Genomic DNA, 24781 nt, shown 5'->3' on the forward strand with positions numbered 1-24781 from the left:
GAATAAAGTATATTTTGAAACAGAAGTTAAATGGATTAAACAGAAGTTTAATGGATTACATTTGATTCTACCACTTGAATGCAAAAGACTCACCGAAGCTAAAGTACAGTTCTAGAATAGGAATACAAGGAGATAAGGTGCCTTGAAAAAGTATTCAGCCCCCACATATAACCATATAACAATTACAGCACGGAAACAGGCCATCTTGGCCCTCCTAGTCCGTGCCGAACTCTTACCCTATCCTAGTCCCACCGACCTGCACTCAGCCCATAACCTTCCATTCCTTTCCTGTCCATATATCTATCCAATTTAATTTTAAACGACAACATCGAACTTGCCTCAACCACTTCTGCTGGAAGCTCGTTCCACACAGCTACCACTCTCTGAGTAAAGAAGTTCCCCCTCATGTTACCCCTAAACTTTTGTCCTCTAATTCTCAACCCATGTCCTCTTGTTTGAATCTTCCCCACTCTCAATGGAAATTGATCATCAAAAAATTCAATAAGATTAGGTGGTGGGGCGGCAGAGAAGTGTAGTGGTTAGCACAACGCTTTACATTACCAACAACCCAGGATCAATTCCACCATTGTCTGTAAGGAGTTCTCCCCATGACTTGCGGTGCTCCGGTTTCCTACCACATTCCGAAGATGTACTGATTGGTCATTGTAAATTGTTCCGTAATTAGGCTGGGATTGAATCGGGGGATCGCTGAGTGGCAGAGCTCAAAGGGCCGGAAAGGCCTATTCTGCGCTGCATCTCAATAAGCAATTTAAAAAAAAACTATTTTCACATTTTAATCTCTCATTTTACTAAATTAGGATTTTTTGAACTAAATCTACAAAACATTGTACTTCACGTCAAATCATAATAAATTTCAAAATCTGTCAACAATCTACTAAAAATTAAAAACCAAAATTGTGAGGCTGAAAAAGTATTCATCCCCTTTGTAATTACCATGCTAACTTTCCTCAGATGCAATACTGTATATTACAATTACCAACTCACTCAATTTGTTGACATAAAAAATTGGAGGATCACCTGTTTTCAATGAATTCATAGGAATAAATACCCCCTCACTCTGTAAGGTCCAACAGTACGGTAGATTTTTAACAGACCATATGAAAATGAAGACAAAAGAGCATTCAAGACAAGTCAGGGAAATGATAAAAGAGAAGCACAAATCTGGGGAAAGGTACAAGACCATCTCAAATCTATTGAAATTACCTCAGGGCTCAGCACAGTCCATTGTGAAACCAGAGCCACTCTGCCTAGGTCAGACCGCCCCACTAAATTTAATTGCTAGAGAAGAATGGCACTTGTAAGGGAGGTTACTGTGATGCCAACAGTCACTCTGAGGGAGATGCAGAGGTTAGTGGCTACAAATGGAGATGAAGTTCATGGCTCCACAATCGCTAAGGCCTTGACAAAAAGCATGTTTATGGAAGAGTGGCAAGGAAATAGCCCTGGCTAAGAAAAAAGCATATCCTTGCCTGTAAAGACTTTGCAAAGTGTCACTTAGAAGATACTGTAAAGATGTGGAAGAATGTTTTGAGGTTGGATGAGACTAAAGTGATACATTTTGGTCTCAACATTAAAAGGTATGTGTGTTGTAAATCTAATACTCCGCATCAGCCAGAGAACACCATCCCTATTGTAAATTATGGCGGAGGTAGCACGTGGTTGTGTCTGAAAGGAGGATGCAGCAGAAATTACAGAGCGTTATGGACAATCCTCTTCACCCCTTCATTGACATACTGGACAAACAGAGGGGCTCCTTTAGTAACAGACTGATTCCATCGAGGTGCACCACTGAACGCCACAGGAGATCCATTCTCCCAGTGGCAAAAAGACTCTACGACTCCTCCTCCTCGTTTTGCACATCTGTATTTTGCACTATTACTTTTAAAGCATATTTTGTATTTTTTCATACCTCAGTGCTTACATTTTGTATTTTAAAGTATATATTTCTGACTGAACAACCTTGCAACAATAATTTCCTTCAAGATAAGTAAAGTTCTATCTTATCAATGGGAAGCAGCAGGGACTGGAAACCTGGTCACCAATGATGAGTGCTGCTAAGTATTAAGAGTGATCCTGGATAAAAATCTGCTAGTCTCTACTAGGAAGCTTAAACTGAGGAGGAAGTTTGTCTTTCAGCAGACAATAACCCAAAGCACACTATCAGAGCCACAATGGTATGGCTTCAAATGAAGAAAATTGATGTCCTTTAGTGGCCCAGTCAGAGTCTTGACCTTAACCTGATCGGACATCTCTGGCAAGACCTCAAGATTGCTGTCCACCGCCACTCCCCAACTAACTTGGCATAGCTTGAGCAATTTTGCAAGAAAAAATGGGCAAATCTTGCTCCATCATATTGTACAAAGCTAACAGAGACTTATTCAAAAAGACTATTGGCTGTAGTAGGTGCAAGAGGTGGTTTAGTGAAGTACTGAGCAAAGGAGGATGAATACTTTTGAAGTGACATTTCAGTTTTTTTATGCGTTACAATTTTCCCTTTTTTATGGAATCTACTGTGGAAAAAGAGAGCATGTGAGTTACAAATAAAAGTTCTCAGTTAAATTGATCAAAATCCCTGGTTGTAATACTCATTTATGTGAATAAAGGGCTGGGGGGGGGTGTGAATACTTATACAAGACACTATTTTATCTTTTAAATAGTGTTAAATGAAGACACACCTGCTATGCAGTACGCAGAAAACATCATAAGACTATAAAATATAGGAGCAGAAGTAGGCCATTTAGCCCATTGAGTCTGCTCCGCCATTCAATCACGGGCTGATCCAATTCTTCCAGTCATCCCCACTCCCCTGCCTTCTCCCCATACCCTTTGATATCCAATGATATAATTTGAAGAAAGAGCTTTTTTTAGTTCCAAGCCTAAATTAATCTTTCAACTAACTATGCCAAAAATGGTCAGATTTCTCATTGCTGTTCTTGTGACCTTGCTGCCCAAAAATTGCCTACTGCTTTGTATATACAACAAAACTTTGGAGTTTGGCAACAATGCTTTGCAAACTCCTCATGGTGTGAAACAAGGCTCTGCAAATGCAAGTTATTTCAGCTTCAATTCATGTTAGAACAATGGGAAAATTATGGTACTTTATCAAACAGATCACAAAGAATACTATTATTAAATACAGAGCATCCTCTTAATCTTTGAAGTGACCGTGTGTATAGTCTATTCAAAAATTTTGTGTTTTAATTATTCGTTTCTAAAGTGGAGTGGTGTATCATGTTCTGTATTTTAAGCAAATAATACTAAAGCCACTTAGGTTAATTGAATGAAACTGAGAGTGCATTCAAGGAATATTAAGTTGAAGATGCTGCTTATGTGCATAAATGTTAAATCCGATATTTAGATTTTACCAAGGACGTAATGAGTCTTCAGGAGTGATATAGGCTATCTGAGTAAAAGGGCAAGGACATGGCAGATAGAATATGATATATGTAAGCATGTGAGGGCATCCACATTGAGGTGTAAAAGAGATACTGATTTTTTTTAGGTAGTGAGCAACTGTGTAGTTTTGATGTTCAAAGGGACTTGGGTGTACTTGCAATCATGTCACTAAAAATCAACATGCAGTTACAATTGGTGATTAAGAAAATAAATTGAATTGACTTTATTGCTTACATCCCTCACGTACATGAGAAGTAAAAATCTTTGTTACATCTCCGTCTAAATGTGCAATGTGTAATTTATAGTAATTTGTAATAAATAGTATGTACAACAGGACAGTCAATATAACATAGAAATACAATTGTATCAGCATGAATTAATCAGTCTGATGGCCTGGTGGAAGAAGCTGTCCCGGAGCCTGTTGGTCCTGGCTTTTATACTGCGGTACTGTTTCCCGGATGGTAGCAGTGGGAGCAGTTTGTGGTTGGGGTGACTTGGGTTCCCAGTGATCCTTCAGGCCCTTTTTACATATCTGTGTCCATAAATGTCCTGAATAGGGGGAAGTTCACATCTACATAGGCACTAAGCTGTCCACACCACTCTCTGCAGAGTCCTGTGATTGAAGATAGTACAGTTCCCATACCAGGCAATGATGCAGCCAGTCAGGATGTTCTCAATTGTGTCCTTGTAGAAAGTCGATAGGAATTGGGGACTCATGCCAAACTTCTTCAACCTTCTGAGGTTTAAGAGGCACTATTGTGCTTTTTTCACCACACAGCCAGTATGAACAGACCATGTGAGATCCTTGGTGATGTGTAGGCCGAGGAACTTAAAACTGTTCACCCTCTCAACCCCAGGTCCATTGATGTCAATAGGGGTTAGCCTGTCTCCATTCCTCCTGTAGTCACAACCAGCTCCTTTGTTTTTGCAACATTGAGGAAGTGGTTGTTTTCTTGACACCACTGTGTCAGGGTGATGACTTCTCCTCTACATTGGGAGAGGGAGAGATTAAAAATGTCTGTAAACACACCTGCCAGTTGTGCTGTGCACATCCTGAGTACTTGCCCTGTGATGCTGTCCAGTCCCGCAGCCTTGCAACTGTCCACTCCTTGGAAACACCTCAGAGATGACGAAGGTGCAGGTCGCTTTGGCTGCTCTCCACGGTGCTAAGTGGTATGTGAACACTTATTACAAGTGGATTTGAGTTCATGAGTAAAGACGTCACTGCACCTATCTAGGGCCTCGGTGAAACTCAAGTCGTTTATTTTCATTGAACTATATACATGTATATATGTAGATAACCATATAAAGTATAGAGAGACCAGACGTTTCTCCAAACCAGGTACAGTAATACACACAACACACAATAACTTATGAAGGTAAGGATAAAATCTGTACCTAGACTATTGTGTAGAGTTTTGTTTCTTTATCTAAGAAAGAATGTATTCGATATGTAAGACATGCAGTTTGATTCACTACTTTGATTCCCAGAATACTGGATTTGCTGTATAAGAAAAATTTAGATAGACTATTCTTTTGTTCTCCAGATGTAAAATAATAAGGAAACAGAATTTATTTAAACAAGATTTTTAGAGGGCTTGCTTGACAGGCTGAATTTAGGGAGTATATTTCCCTGGGCTGAGGAGGACAGAACCCCAGGGTTCACAGTGTCAAAATAAGGACATGATGAAGCGAAATTCATTGTGCAGAGGTAAGGAAAACTTCAGAATACTCCATCCTGGAGTACCACAAAGCCTTAGTTGTCGTTTATTAAGCAAGGAGATTGATAGATTTCTTAAGGTTTATAGGAATTGAGGAATATGGGGATTGTAAAGAAAAATGGCATTGAGTTGGGAGATCTTGATATCTGGCACAGCAGCTCAAAGGCTGTACTGCTCCATCTAATTCTAATGCTCATATGAAAAAGCAACTAATTATTTATCTTAAAAAATTGAAATTCAATTTACAAGAAACTATTAAGACTGAACAAATTCTAAACCTACAACTGCATATTTTAATATTATGTCTTGGCTTTAGTTCTGGGAAATATGTTAATTCTGGCTTTAGAAGGGAGTGACTGGATGCTTGAAGAAATGTGAGCCAAGAAAACCAGCAAGGCTGTAAGAATAAATACAGAGCCCATAAAAAGTATTCACCCCCCCCAAGAAGTTTTCAAGTTTCATTGTTTTACAACTTTGAATCACAGTGGATTTAATTTGGCTTTTTTGACACTGATCAACAGAAAAAGCCTCTTTTGTGTTAAAGTGAAAACAAATCTTTACAAAGTGACCTAAATTAATTACAAATATAAAACACAAAATAATTGATTGCATAAGTATTCACCCTCTTTAATACGACACACCAAATCATAATTGGTGCAGCCATTTGGTTTTAGAAGTCACACAATTAGTTTAATGGAGATCACTGTGTGTAGTCAAGGCATACTACAATTGCCTGTAGTAAAAATGCACCTGCATCTGGAAGGTTCAATTGCTGCTGAGTCAGTATCCTGGCAAAAACTACACCATGAATCCAAAAAGATACACTCCAAGTCACCCTGCGAAAAGGTTATTGAAAAGCACAAGTTAGGAGATGGATACAAGAAAATTTCCAAGTCACTGAATATCCCTTGGAGTATAGTTAAGTCAGTCTTCAAGCAGTGAAAAGAATATGGCACAGCCGTAAATTTGCCTAGAGCAGGCCGTCCTCAAAAACTGAGTGACCGTGCAAAAAGGGACTAGTAAGGGAGGCTACCAAGCGACCTATGACAACTGTGGAGGAGTTACAAGCTTCAGTGGCTGAGGAGGGAGAGACGGTGTATACAACAACTGTTGCCTGGATGCTTCACTTGTCACAGCTTTATGGGACAGTGGCAAAGAGAAAGCCACTGTTGAAATTAAATCCACTGTGATTCAATGTTGTAAAACAATAAAACAAGAAAACTTCCGGGGGGAGAGGGTGACTTTTATTGGCACTATATACTTACATTTGAAGTTTCGGCTCGAAATGTCGACTGTATTTTTTTCCATAGATGCTGCCTGGCCTGCTGAATTCCTCTAGCATTTTGTGTGTGTTGCTCGGATTTCCAACATCTGCAGATTTTCTGTTGGTTGTGATTTGATATACTTACATTTCTTTTGTAGCAGTACGGTTACACAGAAAGTTATTTATATAATTGGAAAAAAACAAACGGAACACAATCATGTTTATATTCTTCTGTTATGTGAACTGCAATATTTTGTAGAGCTTTAACAGAATAACTGAAAATGCAACACAATGGCAAATAAAGAGCAATGTAGTTAATATAGGGGATATCTCAATTACCTTATAATTGAAATATTGCCATTTTAATTGCGCTTGATAAGGATTATTGAACCACCATCATGAACTGTTGCTGTACCTACGATCAAGAGATTGCCACTGTGCTGTTTGGTAGAGAATTCTAGGATTTAACCCAGTAATAACGAAGATTTATAATTTATTTTCGTGTCATAATATTATAATTTGATCATCCACTTCAGGAACAATCAAAATGTATGGCATTGAAGGAACTATTCAGGGATCATATTTATGCTGGTTTGAAAAGAATTGTTCAGGTTAATCCCATTTCCAGATCTCTTTTTTTGTAAGCTATGGAAAGTCAAGTCAAAGCCAACTCCATTCCATTTTCAGAGAGTAAGTTCTAGAACCGTTTTGGGAACTAGCAGATAAAATTATGGATTATAAAGCAATAATCATTTAATGCAAATACAGTAAGTATCAGCTTTCACACTGTCTTCAAATGTTAGCTACAAGGCCATAAAGCTAGCTCTGTAAACAAACAACACTGTTTGTGAAAACAGCAGGCTATTGGTTCAGATTTTGGAAAATTACATGACCTGGAGATATTCTTGTATGTATTGGCAAAATTTACAGAACATAATTGGCCCAGATTGAACCAAGCATCAAATATCTTGAGCTAAGATATGTTTCATTAGTGCGATTGAGATCAAGGAAGGTTCCAGACTGGCTATCTTGCCATTTAGGACATTGAACATAGTCATAGGTATATTTATCAATCAATAGAGTGTTTCTGTACCCAGAGTCAGCCTTTGGAATTTTGAGATGAAAGGGTATTTTAAGAATCTGGAGTTTTGTGTTCTCTTAAGTTTCCATTTATCACCTTTTTTAAAATATATAATTTCCCAGCATCTGCTGTCTCTCGTGTCTCCATTTACCTTCCAGTCTCTGAATATACCTCCACCCTCCTCTCCCCCCAACAGGCTCTATCTGTCCATCATCTCCTTGCTCACCTGGTTCCCCCTATCACCCGGCACTTCCTGCTCATTCCTCTCTCTCAATTCTTTGTAGTGACTATCTCCTCTCCACTAATGCTGGGTATCAACTCGAAATGTCAACTATCCCTTTACCTTCAAGGATGCTGCTTGACCTGTGTTGTAGAGTCATAGAATCAGAGACAAGTACAGTACAGAAACAGGCCCTTTGGCCCATCTAGTGCATGCTGAACCATTTAAATTGCCTACTCCCATCGACCTGCAATGGGACCAGAGCCTTCCACACCTATCCAAACTTTTCTTAAACTTTGAACTCAAGCTTGCATGCATCACTTGTGCTGGCAGCTCATTCCTCACTTTCACAACCCTCTAAATGAAGAAATTTCCCCTCATGTTCCCCTTAAGCTTCTCACCTTTCACTCTTAACCTATGACCTCTGGTTGTAGTCCCACTCAACCTCTGTGGAAAAAGCCTGCTGTATTTACCCTATCTAAATCCTTCATCATTTTGTATATCTCTATCAAATCTCCCCTCAATCTTCTACTTTCCAAAGAGTAAAGTCGTAACCTATTCAGTCTTTCCTTATAACTCAGTTCATTCAGACCCAGCAACATCCTTGTAAATTTTCCCTGTACTCTTTCAACCTTATTTACAGCTTTCTTGTAGGTAGGTGACCAACACAGCACGCAACACTCCAAGTTAGGCTTCACCGATGTCTTATGCAACTTCAACATAACAGCCTATCTCCTGTACACAATACTTGGGTTTATGAAGGCCAAGCTGCCAAAAGCTTTCTTTACTGCCAATTTCAATGATTTATGGACCTGTATTCCCAGATCTCTTTGTTCTACTGCACTCTTCAATGTCTTACTGTGTAACACCTACCCTTATTGGTCCCAATGAAGTGAAACACCTCGCACTTGTCTGCATTTAATTCCATCTGCCATTTTTCAGCCCATTTTTCCAGCTGGTCCAGATCGCACTGCAAGTTCTGATAGTCTTCCTCACTGTCCATTATACCCCCAATCATGGTGTCATCTGCAAATTTGCTGATGCAGTTAACTATATTATCATCAAGATCATTGATATTGATAACAAGCAACAGCACCAGCACCAATCCCTGTAGCACCTCATCACTCACAGGCTTCCAGTCAGAAAAGCAACCATCTACTACTACTCTCTGGCTTCTCCCACAAAGCCAGTGTCTAATCCAATTTACTACCTCATCTTGAATTTCGAGCAACTGAACCTTCTTGACCAACCTCCCATGTGGGATCTTGTCAAATGCCTTGTTAAAATCTACATAGACAACAGCTTGTTTTCATCAACTTTCCTGGTAACTTCCTTGAAAACTCTATAAGATTGGTTAGATATGACCTACCACGCACTAGGTCATGCTGACTGCCTTAATCAGTCTATGTCTATCCAAATAATCATATATCCAGTCCCTTACAATACCTTCCAATAACTTTCCCATTACTGACAGGCTCATTGGCCTATTAAGTTCCTGGTTTATTTTTGGAGCCTTTCTTAAACAGTGGAGCAACATTGTTCAGTCCTCCATTCCTCTGGTATCTCACCTGTTGCTAAAGGTGATTTCACTATTTCTGCCAGGGCCCCAGCAATTTCTGTACTTGTCTCCTGTAGGGTCCAAGGGAACACCTTGTCAGACCCTGGGAATTTATCCACACTAATTTGCCTCAGGAGAGCAAACACCTCTTCCTCTGTAATCTGTATAGGATCCATGAAGTTGATGCCACTTTGCCTCACTTCAGTCGACTCTGTGTCTGTCTCCTGAGTAAATACAGGTGCAAAACAATAGTTCCTCATCTCTTTTCGCTCCATTTTGATGGATTAACAATTTTCCAGAGAAGCCTTGCAACTCTTTTGTTCTTAACATATCTGTAGATCTCTTATGATTCACCTTTACCTTGACTGCTAGGGCAACCTCTTGCCTTCTTTTAGCCCTCCTGATTTCTTTCTTGTGTCCTCTTGCATTTCTTATATTCCAAAACGTCTCATTTGCTCCTACCTGTCTATACCAGCTATGCATCTCCTTTTTTTTCTTAATCAGGGCCTCAATTTCTCTTGACAACCATAGTTCCTTTCACCTGTTATCTTTACGTTTTATTTTGACAGGCACATAAAAGCTTTCGCACTTACCAAGTACACTTTTGCCAGAAAACAGCCTGTCCCAATCTATATTTGCTAGATCCTTTCTGATACTATCGAAATTGGCCATTCTCTAATTTAGAATCTCAACCTGCGGACCAGACCTATCACCTTGTACATTTACTTTGACACTAATGGCGTTATGGTTTATAGATGCAAAGTGTTCCCCTACACAAACTTCTGTCACTTGCCCTCTCTCATTCCCTAATAGCAGATCAAGTATCACATGCTCTCTCATTGAGACATCTATGTATTGATTAAGGAAACTTTCCTGAACACATTTGACAAGCTCTAGCTCATCTAGCCCTCGTCAATATGTGAAAAGTTGAAATCACCCACTATAACAACCTGAGACAAGAAAACCTGCAGATGCTGGAAATCCAAGCAACCTACACAAAATACTGGAGGAACTCAGCAGGCCAGGAGCATCTATGGAAAAGAGTAAACAGTCGATGTTTCTAGCCGAGACCCTTCATCAAGACTGGGAAAAAAGATGAGAAGTTAGGGCAAGAAGATAGGGGGGGAGGGGGAAGGAAGAAGTAGAAGGTGGTGTGTGATAGGTGAAACCGGGAGAGAGGGAGGGGTAAAGTAAAGAGCTGGGTAATTGAATGGTGAAAGAGATAAAAGGCTGGAAAAGAGGGTGCACATGGACAAAGAGTTGGAGGGCAGCAGTGATCACAGATGGCGAGCAGTGAGAGAGGGTTTCACTGAACTCCTGTCAAAGGGAAGATTTAAACTACTTCAGGGTAGGCTGAGACCCTTCATCAGGACTAGAAATAGTGGCCTGCCAGAAAACGCGGGTCTGATAGCTACCCTTTTCAATTCTACTTCCCATCCCAACGTGTCAGTCTATGGCCTCCTCTACTGCCGCGATGAGGCCACACTCAAGTTGGAGGAACAACACTTTATATTCCAACTGGGTAGCCTCCAACCAGATGGCGTGAACATTAATTTCTCAAACTTCCGGTAATTGACCCCTCTCCCCACCATTTCCCATTCCCACTGTATCTCCTTCCCGACCCATCACCTCCCTCTGGCCCTCCTCCCCTTTCTCTTTCTTCTGTCCTTTCCTATCAGATATTCCCTTCTCCAGCCTCTTATCCAGTCAACTTCCCAGCTCTTTACTTCACCCCTCCCCCTCTCCTGGTTTCACCTATCATCTACCACCTTGTACTTCTTCCTCATCTCCCTCTATCTCCTTGCTCTAACTTCACATCTCCCCCCCCCCCAGTATAGATGAAGCGCCTTGGCCCGGTATGTCAACTACTTACTCGTTTCTACACATGCTGCCTGGCCTGCTGAGTTCCTCCAGCATTTTCTGTGTTTTATATGACACTCTTTGTTTTTCGAAACAGTCAGTGATCTTGCTGCAAATTTGGTTCTCTAAATCCCTCGGACTCTTGGGTGGTCTCTAATATGGCCCCATTAATGTGGTCAAACGTTTTTTATTTCGCAGCTCCATCCATAATGCCTCACTAGAGGAGTTCTCCAGTCTGTTCTGACTGAGCATTGCCGTGACCTTCTCCCTGACTAGTAACACCACCCCTCCTCCTTTAATCCCTTCCACTCTGTTGCACCTAAAACAATGGAACCCCAGATTATTGAGCTGCCAGTGCAGCCTCCTCTACCCCCCACCACAAACAAGTCACACTAATGACTACAACAGACATCCCACCCTGCAAAAACTTCATTTCAGGGAGGTAGCACCATCGCACCTCCGCCCCCCCCCCCCCCCCCGGTCGACCTCCAAGGGTGTATGTAATACTTTGCTTAGTGATTTTCTCTCATTTGTAAACCAATTTGGGCATATGCAGAAAATATGACATGAAAATATGTACTTATATCATTATGTTTATTCTATTACAACTTTAAGCATCTACAGGGCGTTTGGCCTCATCACGTGGGACATCAATAGAGTAGCTCCTGAGCAGCTAGCCAGCTAGTTTAAATAATGTTAGCTATGCTAATGAACGAATGACACCTGTTAAACTCACCTCAACATGTCTTTTACGTTTTAACCCACCATGGGCAATAGAAGAGTCACTTTTGCAAACAGTGCAGCGAGCAACAGTCATTATTTTTGAGGTCGACTGTAAAGCCCGCCCACAGAGAAAACAGATAGGTCTACTTAGCATGAAGAGAGACCAATCAGGATGCCCCCTCCCCTCCCCAAAAAATCAATTTCCAGGATATTGTATATAATTTCTGGGCGTCAGGGAGCCGCTATCAATATGCGGGAGACTCACGGAACTTCCGGGGGGGGTGGGATGTCTGGCTACAATATCATAATACCAAGTGTTGATCTATGTCCTGAGTTCATCTGCCTTTCCTAAGAAACTTCTTGCATTGAAATGTACCCAGCTCATGACATTAATCAAACCGTGCTCAACCTTTTGATACCTGACTTTGTATGAGGACATCCGTCTCCACAGCCTCTCCACTAATTGTCTTGGCACTCTGGTTCCCATGCCCCTGCAACTCTAGTTTGAACCCCACCGTGCAGCACTAGCAAACCTTCCCCCTAGGATATTAGTTGGAAACGCCCTTTCTGTACAGGTCCCACCTTCCCTGGAAGATAGCCTAATGATCCACAAATCTTATGTCCTCCCTCCTACACCAACTCCTTAGCCACAGGCTAAAACTGTATAACCTTCCGATTTCTGGCCTCACAAGCACGTGGCACGGGTAGCAGTTTTGAGGTCCTACCGTCTAATTTAGCTCCCTGAACTCTCGTAGAAAATCGTCACTCTTGAATTGACTTTATTTCTTACACATACGTGAGGAGTAAAATCTTTACGTTACGTCTCCTCTTGCTACAGAAATGAATTTTGCAATTTGTTTTTAACCCCAAGCTTCTGAAGTCTTGTGTGTCATCAATTTAAATTCTTCATTTATTCTTCCTGCAGGTCTTAATTTTCAAAACGGTCTTTTAATTTCCGCGTATAATTATAATGGCTGGGTAGCCTGTGCAATACACCTGCAGCGTTTTACTGCCATTTCTTATTTAACCAAAAAAACGCTCATCTTACTGGAATAGCATCTACATTACGTTACAGGTGCACTAAACACATTTGCAGATACTGCCTGGGTTTGCTTTAGCTGGACTGTGTCAGATGCATGGAGCTCTCGCGGTGTGACTTCCGCAGTCCCTCCCGGGATTCCTAGCGAGCGGCTTCCGGAAGCCGCTGACTTTTCATGTGCTGCCTTGCCAGTCAGGTCTCTCTGCCGTCGGTATGTCCTGTGTGTGTTAGCAAGCAAAGTAGGGTATAATCTTGTGCTACTATCTGTGCGACGAAATCAATCATTGTCACGGTTAATGTTTCTATTCTTTCTTGGGGAGGGTAAAGAAGATAACGGATTTGTTTGAATATCAGCCTGTGTTCTGAATGTCCTCTGCTTAATCGGACAAAGGTTTTGTTTTCTCTCTTTCTGTAGACTATATTTCAGATGCAGCCCACCGTTTCTCATTCGAAAGGGTAAAGTGACTGTAACATTTGAATCTAGGGAGCTCCTCCAGACCGTGGATGACTTGCTTTCACTCCACTTTTGAGCTGGCTGAATGGGCCAAATGTGAAACACAAAGGTAGGAATGAAATTGTTTGGTGGGCTGGGGAGGTGGTAGGGGCAAGTAAGCCCTATTTTGAGTAATCGTGGTTGGGGAAAAAGTTGTTCCTGGATTCCTGCCCTTGTTTTTCATTATTTTGCCTGCCACTAGTCAATCCGTCATTCCTTGCACCAGGTCCTACTTTGCCTGTCTTTTCTTTGCTCTTCACCCTAGCTCTGGCAACATAAAGGCATCCGTTAGTCTTGCGAGACCATGGATCTGTGCCTGGAAAGTCTTCACTCTCCAGGGTGCAGGCCTGGGCAAGGTTGCATGGAAGACCGGCAGTTGCCCATGCTGCAAATCTCCCCCCTCCACAACACTGATGTTGTCCAAGGGAAGGGCATAGGTCGATACAGCTTGGCACCAGTGTCGTTGCAGAGCACTGTGTGATTAAGTGCCTTGCTCAAGGACACAACACGCTGCCTCAGCTGGGGCTCGAACTCACGACCTTCAGATCGCCAGTCGAATGCCTTAACCACTTGGCCACGTGCCCACACTCTGTCAACAACTGCCACTGTAATCTGACTCTTTCTCCAGTTGTGACAAAACAAAACAGGGTAAAGAAAACACTAAAAGTAAGTGTCACTAGTGGGTCAAAATTTTGGACATGTTTCCATTTGATTGCCTGATTGTGCCTTGTTGATTTGAATCCTTGTATAAGTGTCAAGTTATAAAATAGCTCAGAGACGAGCCTTGCAGCCCAACTCATCCTTGTTGGTCAGAGTGCACATCTGAGCTTGCTCTGTTTGTCCACTTTTGGCCCATATCTCTGAAACCTTCATTGTTGACCTATCTGTCCAAATAATTTTTCAATGTTGTTATTGTATTGGCCTAAATACTTCCGACAGCTTGACCCACATACACACCTCCCTCTGTGTGTATCAGTTGCCCCTTAGGTCCCATTTAAATCTTTCCCCTCATCTTAAACCTATGCCTTCCAGTGTCTGATTTCCTTTCACTGGGAAAAAGACTGTTTGCATTCACCCTGTCTATGCCCCCTCATGATTTTATTACCTCTCATGTCATAGTCATAGAGCACCACAGCACAGAAATAGGCTCTTTGGCCCATCTAGTCTGAGCCAATCTTAATCTGCTTAGTCCCATCAACCTGCATCTGGATCATAGCCATCCATACCACCATCCATGTATCTATCCAAATTTCTTTCAATGCTCAAATTGAGCCTGCATCCACCACTTCCGCTGGCAGCTTGTTCCATACTGTCACTGCCCCAAGTGAGGATGTTCTCCCTCATGTTCCCCTTAAACATTTCTCTAATTCTATTCTCAGTCAACGTCAATGCATTTCCCTCATCTGGAAGGGGAATAAAATCCTAACCTATTCAAGCTTTCTGTCAGAGCCAGGTATCTATTTTCCATCTGTCTGTGTTGTAGACCATGATACATAGGAGCAGAATTAAGCCATTCAGCCCATTGATTCTGTTCCGCCATTTCATCATGGCTGATCGCGGATCCCACTCAACCCCATACACCTGCCTTCTCGCCATAAATTTGTATTTTGTGTTGTGCATTTATTATGAGTTATGTTAATTTGTCATGTTGGTTGGGGCATGGTAGAAGCAAATGAGTATATAGTGATGCTATAAAGTTTGTGAACCCTGTAGAATTATCTCCATTTCTGCATAATTATGACCTAAAATGTGATCAGATCTTCACGCAAGCCCTAAAACTAGATGAAGATAACCCAATTAAATAAATAGCACTGAAAAATTATGTTTGTTCATTTATTTATTGAGAAAAATGATCCAATATTACATGCATTTGTTGGAAAAAGTTTCAACCTCTGGATAATGTCTTCCACAAAAGCTCTTTGGATTCAGGTGTTCTAATCAATGAGATGAGATTGGAGGTGTGGGTTGTAGTGGTGCCCTGCCCTATAAAAAAAGACACACAGAAGTCAGGTTACTGGCAGAGGCTGCTCTTCTCAAGAAAGACCTGTTTATGTGCACCGATCAAAACAGCTTTCAAAGGACCTTAGAAGAAGAATTGTTGAAGCTGGAAAAGGCTACAAAAGCATGCCTAAAGACCAGAGTGTTCATCAGTCCACAGTGAGAGAAACTGTCTACAAATGGAGGAAACAATACTGTTGCTACTCTCCCTAGGAGTGGGAATCCTGCGAAGATCACACCAAGAGCTCAATGTGCAATGCTAAAGGAGGTGAAAAAGAACCCAAGGGTAATAGCAAAAGAGCTACAGAAATGTCTAGAACTCACTGAACATGAATGGTGTTCATGGAGGGACACCACTCCAAAAGAAAATTGCTGTACATCTCAGGTTTACAAAAGACCACCTGGATGTTCCACAACACCTCTGAGATAATGTTCTGTGGACAGATGAGACAAAAGTTGAACTTTTTGGCAGAAGTGCACATTGCTATGTTTGGAGGAAAAGGGGCACTGCACACCAATACCAAAACCTCATCCCAGCTGTGAAGCATGGTGGAAGGAGCATCATGGTTTGTGGCTGCTTTGTTGCTTCAGGGCCTGGACAGCCTGCAATCATTGAGAAAACAATGAATTCAAAATTGTTTCAAGACATTTTACCAGAGAACGTTAGAGTGCAGTCCATCACCTGAAGCTTAATGGAAGTTGGATAATGCAACAAGACAATGATCCAAAAGACAAGCAAATCAACAATAGAATGGTTTAAAAAGTAGAAAATGTGTGTTTTGGAATGGTCGAGTCAAAGTCCTGACCGTAGTCCTATAGAAATGTTGTGGAAGGACCTGAAGCAAGCAGTTCATGCAAGGATGCCCACCAATATCCCAGAGTTGAAGCAGTTTTGTAAGGAGGAATGGCCTAAAATTCCCACAAGCCGATGTGCAATACTGATCAGCAGTTACCGGAAAAATTTGGTTGAAGTTATTGCTGTACAAAGGGGTCACATACCAGTCTGTGTCGGGTCTCACCAATATATAAAAGGCCACATCGGGAGCACTCGACGCAGACTGGGAGACCGCTTTGCTGAACATCTACGCTCTGTCCGCCAGAGAAAGCAGGATCTCCCAGTGGCCACACATTTTAATTCCACATCCCATTCCCATTCTGACATGTCTATCCACGGCCTCCTCTACTGTAAAGATGAAGCCACACTCAGGTTGGAGGAACAACACCTTATATTCCGTCTGGGTAGCCTCCAACCTGATGGCATGAACATTGACTTCTCTACCTTCCGCTAGGCCCCACCTCCCCCTTGTACCCCATCTGTTACTCATTTTTATGCACACATTCTTTCTCTCACTCTCCTTTTTCTCCCTCTGTCCCTCTGTATATACCTCTTGCCCATCCTCTGGGTCACCCCCCCCCCGTCTTTCTTCCCGGACCTCCTGTCCCATGATCCTCTCGTATCCCCTTTTGCCTATCACCTGTCCAGCTCTCGGCTCCATCCCTCCCCCTCCTGTCTTCTCCTATCATTTTGCATCTCCCCCTCCCCCTCCAGCTTTCAAATCCCTTACTCACTCTTCCTTCAGTTAGTCCTGACGAAGGGTCTCGGCCTGAAACGTCGACTGCGCCTCTTCCTAGAGATGCTGCCTGGCCTGCTGCGTTCACCAGCAACTTTGATGTGTGTTGCTTGAATTTCCAGCATCTGCAGAATTCCTGTTGTTTGCCTTTGTTAGTTATCTTCAGTTTCGTGTATCTTTTCCTTTTTTATGTACAGTTGCAAGAAAAAAAGTTTGTGAAACCTTTGCCATTACCTGGACTTCTGATTTAGTTATTCATTAAATGTGGTCTGATCTTCATCTAAGTCACAATAATAGTCAAACACAATCTGCCTAAACTAATAACACACAAACAATTATACTTTTCACGTCCTTACTGAACACATGGTTTAGTTATTCGCAGTCTAGGCTGGAAAAAGCCCAGATAACTGCCTTTAATAGCCTTTAATAACTGTTAAAACCTCCTTTAGCAGCAATAACCTCCACCAAACATTTCCTGTAGCTGCTGATCAGACTTGCACAACATAGAAACATAGAAAACCTACAACACAATACAGGCCCCTTAGCCCACAAAGTTGTGCTGAACATGTCCCTACCTTAGAAGTTACTATGCTTACCCATAGCCCTCTATTTATCTAAGCTCCATGTACCTATCCAAAAGTCTCTTAAAAGACCCTGTCGTATCTACCTCCACCACCGTTGCCGGCAGCCCATTCTATGCACTCACCACTCTCTGAGTAAAAAAAACTTACCCCTGACATCTCCTCTGTACCTACTCCCCAGCACCTTAAACCTGTGTCCTCTTGTGGCAACCATTTCAGCCCTGGGAAAAAGCCTCTGACTATCCACACATTCAATGCCTCTCATCATCTTATACACCTCTATCAGGTCACCTCTCATCCTCCATCACTCCAAGGAGAAAAGGCCGAGTTCACTCAATTTATTCTCATAAGGCATGCTCCCCAATCCAGGCAACATCCTTGTAAATCTCCTCTGCACCCTTTCTATGGCTTCCACATCCTTCCTGTAGTGAGGCGACCAGAACTGAGCACAGTACTCCAAGTGGGGTCTGACCAGGGTCCTATATAGCTGCAACATTACCTCTCGGCTCCTAAATTCAATTCCATGATTGATGAAGGCCAATACACTGTATGCCTTCTTAACCACAGAGTCAATCTGCGCAGCTGCTTTGAGCGTCGTATGGACTCGGACCCCAAGATCCCTCTGATCCTCCACACTGCTAAGAGTCTTACCATTAACACTGTATTCTGCCATCATATTTGACCTACCAAAATGAACCACTTCACACTTATCTGGATTGAACTCCATCTGTCACTTCTCAGCCCAGTTTTGCATCCTATCAATGACCCGCTGTAAACTCTGACAGCCCTCCACACTATCCACAATACCTCCAACCTTTGTGTCATCAGCAGACTTACTAACCCATCCCTCCACTTCCTCATTGAGGTCATTTATAAAAGTCACGAAGAGTAATGGTCCCAGAACAGATCCCTGAGGCACTCCACTGGTGACTGAACTCCATGCAGAATATGACCCGTCTACAACCACTCTCTGCCTTCTGTGGGCAAGCGAGTTCTGGATCCACAAAGCAATGTCCCCTTGGATCCCATGCCTCCTTACTTTCTCAATAAGCCTTGCATGGGGTACCTTATCAAATGCCTTGCTGAAATCCATAGACACTACATCTACTGCTCTTACTTCATCAATGTGTTTAGTCACATCCTCAAAAAATTCAATCAGGCTCGCAAGGCACGGCCTGCTCTTGACAAAGCCATACTGCCTATTCCTAATCATATTATGCCTCTCCAAATGTTCATAAATCCTGCCTCTCAGGAGCTTTTCCATCAACTTACCAACCACTGAGGTAAGACTCACTGGTCAATAATTTCCTAGGCTATCTCTACTCCTTTCTTGAATAAGGGAACAACATCCGCAACCCTCCAATCCAACAGCAAGGAGGAATTTTACACCATTCCAACATACAAAACTTTCAGTTCATCAATATTTCTGGGACACCTTGCATGAACAGCCCTCTTCAGGTCATGTCACAGCATCTCAATTGGGTTAAGGTCTGGACTCTGACTTGGCTATTCCAAAACACACATTTTCTTTTTAGACTATTCTGTTGTTGATTTACACTTGTGTTTTGGGTCATTGTCTTGTTGCATCATTCAACTTCTATTAAGCTTCAGGTGATGGACCACTACCCTGATATCCTCCTGTAAAATGTCTTGATACCTTTTGAGTCCATTGTTCCTTCAACGATTGCAAGCTGTCCAGCCCCGACGCAGCAAAGCAGCCCCAAACCATGATGCTCCTTCCATCATTCTTCACAGTTGGGATGAGGTTTTGGTGTTGGTGTGCAGTGCCCTTTTTTCCTCCAAACATAGCGGCATGGATTTCTGCCAAAAAGTTCAATTTTTGTCTCATCTGTCCACAGAACATCATCTCAGAGGTGTTGTGGAAGATCCAGGTGGTCTGTAGTGAACTTGCAGCAATGTTTTTTTTTGGAGAGCAGTGGTTTCCTCCGTGGTGGCCTTCCATGAACTCCATTCTTGTTCAGTGGTTTCCTTGTAGTGGACACATGAACAGAGACTTTACAAGTTCTAGAGATCTCTGCAGGTCTTTTGCTGATATCCTTGGGTTCTTTTTCATGTCCTTCTGCATTGCACATTGTGCTCTTGGTGTGATCTTTGCAGCACACCCGCTCCTAGGGAGAGTAGTAACAGTACTGAATTTCCTCCATTTGTAGACAGTTTCTCTTACTGTGTACTGATGAAGACTCAGGTCTTTAGATATGCTTTTCCAGCTTCATGCATCTCTACAATTCTTCTAAGGTCCTCTGAAAGTTGTTTTGATCAAGGCATGGTGCATATAAATAGATCATTCTTCAGAAGAGCAGGCCTGTCAGTAACCTGACTTTGCATGTTTTTTTTATATAGGGCAGGGCACCACTACAACCCACACCTCCAATCTCATCTCATTGATTGGAACACCTGACTCCAAATAGCTTTCGTGGAAGCCATTGTCCCAGAGATTCACATACCTAGACCGTGATTGTTTAAATGGTGTAGTCAGTATTGTCAAGAAGTACAATCGTCTCTGTGTTATTAGTTTAGGCAGATTGTGTTTATCTATTATTGAACCATAGAACACTACAGCACAGAAAACAGGCCATTCGGTCCTTCTAGTCTGTGCCGAAAATTTATTCCGCTAGTCCCTTTGACCTGCTCCTAGTCCATAACCCTCCAGACCCCTCTCATCCATGTATCTATCCAATTTATTCTTAAAACTTAAGAGTGAGCCCGCATTTACCATGCCAGATGGCAGCTAGTTCCACACTCCCACCACTCTGAGTGAAGAAGTTCCCCCTAATGTTCCCCTTAAACCTTTTCCCTTTCACCCTAAAGCCATGTCCTCTCGTATTTATCTCTCCCAATCTAAGTGGAAAGAGCCTACTTGCATTTACTCTGTCTATACCCCTCATAATTTTGTAAACCTCTATCAATTCCCCCATCATTCTGCTACGCTCCAAGGAATAGAGTTCTAACCTGTTCAGTCTTTCCCTGTAACTCAACTCCCAAAGACCCAGCAACATCCTAGTAAATCTTCTCTGCACTCTTTCAATCTTACTGATATCCTTCCTATAGCTTGGTGACCAGAACTGCACACAATACTCCAAATTTGGCCTCACCAATGCTTACAACCTCACCATAACATCCCAACTCCTATACTCAGTACCTTGATTTATGAATGCCAGGATGCCAGAAGTCTTCTTTACAACCCTGTCTACCTGTGATGCCACTTTCAGGGAAATATGTATCTGAACTCCCAGATCCCTTTGTTCCTCCGCACTCCTCAGTGCCCTACCATTTACTGTGTATGTCCTACCTTGATTTGTCTTTCCAAAATGCAACACCTCACACTTACCTGCATTAAATTCCATCTGCCATTTTCTGGTCCATTTTTCCAGTTGATCCAGATCCCTCTGCAAGCTTTAGAGCCTTCCTCGCTGTCCACAACGTCTCCAATCTTAGTGTCATCAGCAAACCTGCTGATCCAACTTACCACATTATTATCTAGATCATTGATATAGACAACAAACAACGGTGATCATAGCACAGATCTCTGAAGCATACCACTAGTCACAGGCCTCCAGCCTGAGAAGCAATCATTCACTACCACTCTCTGTCTTCTCCCACACAGCCAATTTCGAATGCAGTTTACAACCTCACCATGGATACCTAGTGTCTGAACCTTCTGAACTAACCTCCCACGTAGGACCTTGTCAAAGGCCTTACTAAAGTCCATGTAGACAACATCCACAGCCTTTCGTTCGTCTACTTTCTTGGTAACCTCCTTGAAAAACTCTGCAAGATTCGTTAAACACAAACTACCATGCACAAAGCCATGTTGACTATCTTTATCAGCCCTTGGCTGTCCAAATACTTGTATATCCAATCTCTCAAAACACCTTCCAATATTGTGACTTAGATAAAGATCATACCACGTTTTCTGAGTAATTAATGCGGAAAACCAGGTAATTGCAAAGGTAGTCTGCCAATCGTAAGTAGTAAGATACAGTACACCTAATGCATGTTTGGAAAAGTAGTTCATACTTATCAGTTCACAAATGGTTGTAGAATTTCGATACGTTATAAGTAATGGCATTTGCTAACAGAAAAATAAATGGCTAACTATTACAGTTGCTTGTAAATGTTTAAGAAACTTTAAAAGTTATGTGTTTTCTTCCATTTCTTTATTACTGACACAATTACTTTTCCTTTCCTCCATATATAGGTTTGAAAGATTGTAACCAGGTGGTCTATCAGCCGTGTTATTAGAGAAATATGGCAAGCAGAGTGGCAACACGGGTGATGCACATGTACACCGGGGGAACAAAATTTTCTTTTTTTCCAAATTTTTTCCCTGTTGCACTTTTGAAGATAACCTATCTGAGATTCAACACTTCCCATCGTCATTGTTCAACTGAGATAAACCAAAAACCAGAAAATGGAGTGTTAATAAACAACTTGACTGTTATGGGTGTGGATATTAAGATGGCCAGGAAGAGACAGCCAGGAGTGTTCAGAAAATTGGTTACAAATGAAAAATGTCTTGCAGAATTCTTGAGAAGTAAAGGTGCCAATAATGAAGCCATTGCCAGTATTATTTCAAGATACCCTCGAGCCATTACACGTTCCTTTACCCACCTTGAAAAAAGATGGCAATTATGGCGAAGCATTTTTAAGACTGATTCTGAGATCATAAGTATCATTCAGCGTTCTCCAGAATCATATTTTCGTTCAAGTGATAATGAAAATCTTGAAAAAAATATCTGCTTTCTTTGCTCTCTTGGTTTGACGACAAATGATTTGCATCGTATGTTGACTACTGCTCCACGAACATTTTCAAACAGCTTGGAACTAAACAAGCAGATGGTAACATTTCTGCAAGATCTCGCTATTAGTTTGGGTGATGAGAATCCACGTGAATTTGTGAAACGAGTGATCACTAAAAATGCATATATTCTTATTAGAAGCACTAAACGAATAAAAACAAATGTAGATTTTTTCACAGAGGCACTTGAATTAAGCAACAGTGAACTCATAAAACTACTTCTAGGGCATGGTGCTGAGGTTTTGGACCTTTCCAGTGACTACATGAAAAGAAATTTCATGAATGTAAGTGAGCAGTTACAGTCCTTAGGGTGCACAGCTGAAGAAGTGAAGAAATTTTTCATCGACTATCCACCTGCATTTTATGCTTCCTTTTCAAAAGTCTTGAACAAAATAGATTATCTCCTGCAAAAGGAAATTAATATTAAGCACCTATTAAAGAAGCCCAGAGTACTGGAATTCAGTGCAGAGAATTTGAAAAAACGCATAGAAGAACTGGAAAGGGTTGGATATGACTTTAGAAAACTTGGAATTACAATTTTGGATGCTAGTAGAAGACGATTTGAAGCAAAATTAAAGAAGTTAAATGCAGTGGAATAGATTTGATCCTCTGCCTTGTGTCTTATTCAATAAAACCTAAATAGTAATTTTTAAAACTAATTTGGCTCTTCAGTTTTTTAATTATACATATGAAGTGCTGGGTGGTGTAGAAATAAAAAGTAAACATGTTTTGCATTAATACTCATTTGTAAGCTGATGTCAAAAATAAAGATTCCAATTATCAGTAGCAATTGCTTTGTACGTTCATATCCGTATTGAAATAACCCTGAATTTGTGAAATTGTTCAAGTATTCTTACCATGTACTGAACATTATTTTGCAGCCACCTAATGAAAGCATTGAGTAATGTAGAATGTGAGGGAATATTATTTCTTAAATGAAACTGGAAATTTTCTGTCTCAATTTATGATGAAATAAACTCTGCAGTAAACGTGACCAAACTTTTGGTTTGGGAAGCCATCTTAACATTGAAGCAGAAAACTGCAGGCTGAAGTATTGGATAGAAGAAATTGCTGGACAAACAAATGACATCAAACCATGTGAAATATTTGTTTGATATCACTCGTACAAAATCGTACTGCACATTTTAAATGAACAAGAGCATTTAAAAAGGACTTGACTGAAAGACTGAGGATTACTTTTTTGTTTAGCTTGCTCACAGTGCTTAGGCCACTACCAGAGAGAGATGTCTTATTTAACTTGCTATTGTTACTATCCATTCCTCTCCACATTCACCGCTGATAACCTAATTCCTTCTCATTATCAATGATTTCTCTTCCTTCATTCATCCTGACTCTCAACTCCTATTACCATTGGTTGAAAGAACCATTTACTATTATCATCATCCTACCCACCTTTTTGCTGTTAAAAATTTTTCTAATTCTATGTGCCTTTCCCATAATCTTCCTTGATTTCCCAAATCTAATCTGATCATTTACTTGAGATATCAATATTGTGTCTGTTTTTCCTCACCTCCATCATTTTCCTGACTCTGCTATCCCCATTGTAATCTCCAATCTCCTTCCTTGACCTCTGACTTCATCTCTTGCATCAACTGTATAATCTGCTGAGCCCTACTACTGTGGTCATTGCTGTGATACTCTGACCTGCCCCATGATTTTAATAATTTGCCCTTCCTATTTTTGGAACCCCTTCTCGCCGTGGTCCTCTTTCTGACTCACTTCCTCTATTTGTCATAATTCTAAATGAAAGTAGATCACAGATTCAAGGGTTAGTTGACTGCACATGCCTTGAACCTCATGTCCAGTTGAATATCTTGTGACTCTTCTGCAGCAGTCCAAGACAAGATTGTTGTGTGCCATAAGTTGGTCATCCTTGGTCTGGAATAAAGTGGTTGCATATTTAGATTTAATGAGGACCTTCAACACGATGTTACAAGAGATGACCTCAAATTACACACAGTATGCAGAGTAATATATTGGTGTGAATTAAGGATTAATTAACAGAAAATGAGGAATAATGTAAAATAGTGCATTAAAGGAACAAGCCCTATGGCCCACTATATCTTTGCTAACCACGATTCTAATCTAGCTAATCCCATCAGTTTACATATGGTCTGTATCCCTCTATTCCTAATAGGAATGTCCTTGTGTCCCAGTACGTTCCAGGACATAGGCAGGGAGGGATTCTGATAGGCCAAGCTCCACATAAATCATGCTGAGACCAGAGTCCTAGTGAACTGAACAACTAAGGTTGTAGGTAGTGTTTTAAACTGAACAATTGGTGGGGGAGATGGGTTCAACAGGAGGGAAAATTGAAGAAAAGGTCAAAAGGAAAGAATGTGCAGGAGAAGTTATTGAAGTCTCCCGAATAACAAAAAGAATAGAGTTTAGAACGGGTTAGGAACCTAACTTCAG

At 41.4% G+C, this 24781-nt stretch overlaps 1 protein-coding gene across 3 annotated transcripts; it reads left to right on the top strand.

Moving 5' to 3' along the window:
• The first annotated feature begins 13038 nt into the window (after positions 1–13038).
• On the top strand, positions 13039–23332 carry LOC134343606 (transcription termination factor 1, mitochondrial). Of its 3 annotated transcripts, none has more exons than XM_063042371.1 (3): positions 13039–13094; positions 13299–13446; positions 21746–23332. In XM_063042371.1, exon 3 carries the CDS (start codon positions 21796–21798, stop codon positions 22942–22944), a length of 1149 nt encoding a protein of 382 aa, XP_062898441.1. In that variant the 5' UTR covers positions 13039–13094; positions 13299–13446; positions 21746–21795; the 3' UTR covers positions 22945–23332. The 3 variants fall into 3 exon arrangements, with proteins under 3 accessions (XP_062898441.1, XP_062898442.1, XP_062898440.1); XM_063042372.1 differs by having other exon boundaries at positions 13054–13122; XM_063042370.1 differs by having other exon boundaries at positions 13055–13446.
• Positions 23333–24781: the final 1449 nt, after the last annotated feature.

The sequence above is a fragment of the Mobula hypostoma genome, chromosome 3 (genome assembly GCF_963921235.1).
Source record: "Mobula hypostoma chromosome 3, sMobHyp1.1, whole genome shotgun sequence".
Lineage (NCBI taxonomy): Eukaryota > Metazoa > Chordata > Chondrichthyes > Myliobatiformes > Myliobatidae > Mobula > Mobula hypostoma.

Excerpts from the sequence above, each read along its gene's own strand:
- LOC134343606 (XM_063042371.1), top strand. The coding sequence starts at position 21,796 with ATGGCAAGCAGAGTGGCAACACGGGTGATGCACATGTACACCGGGGGA.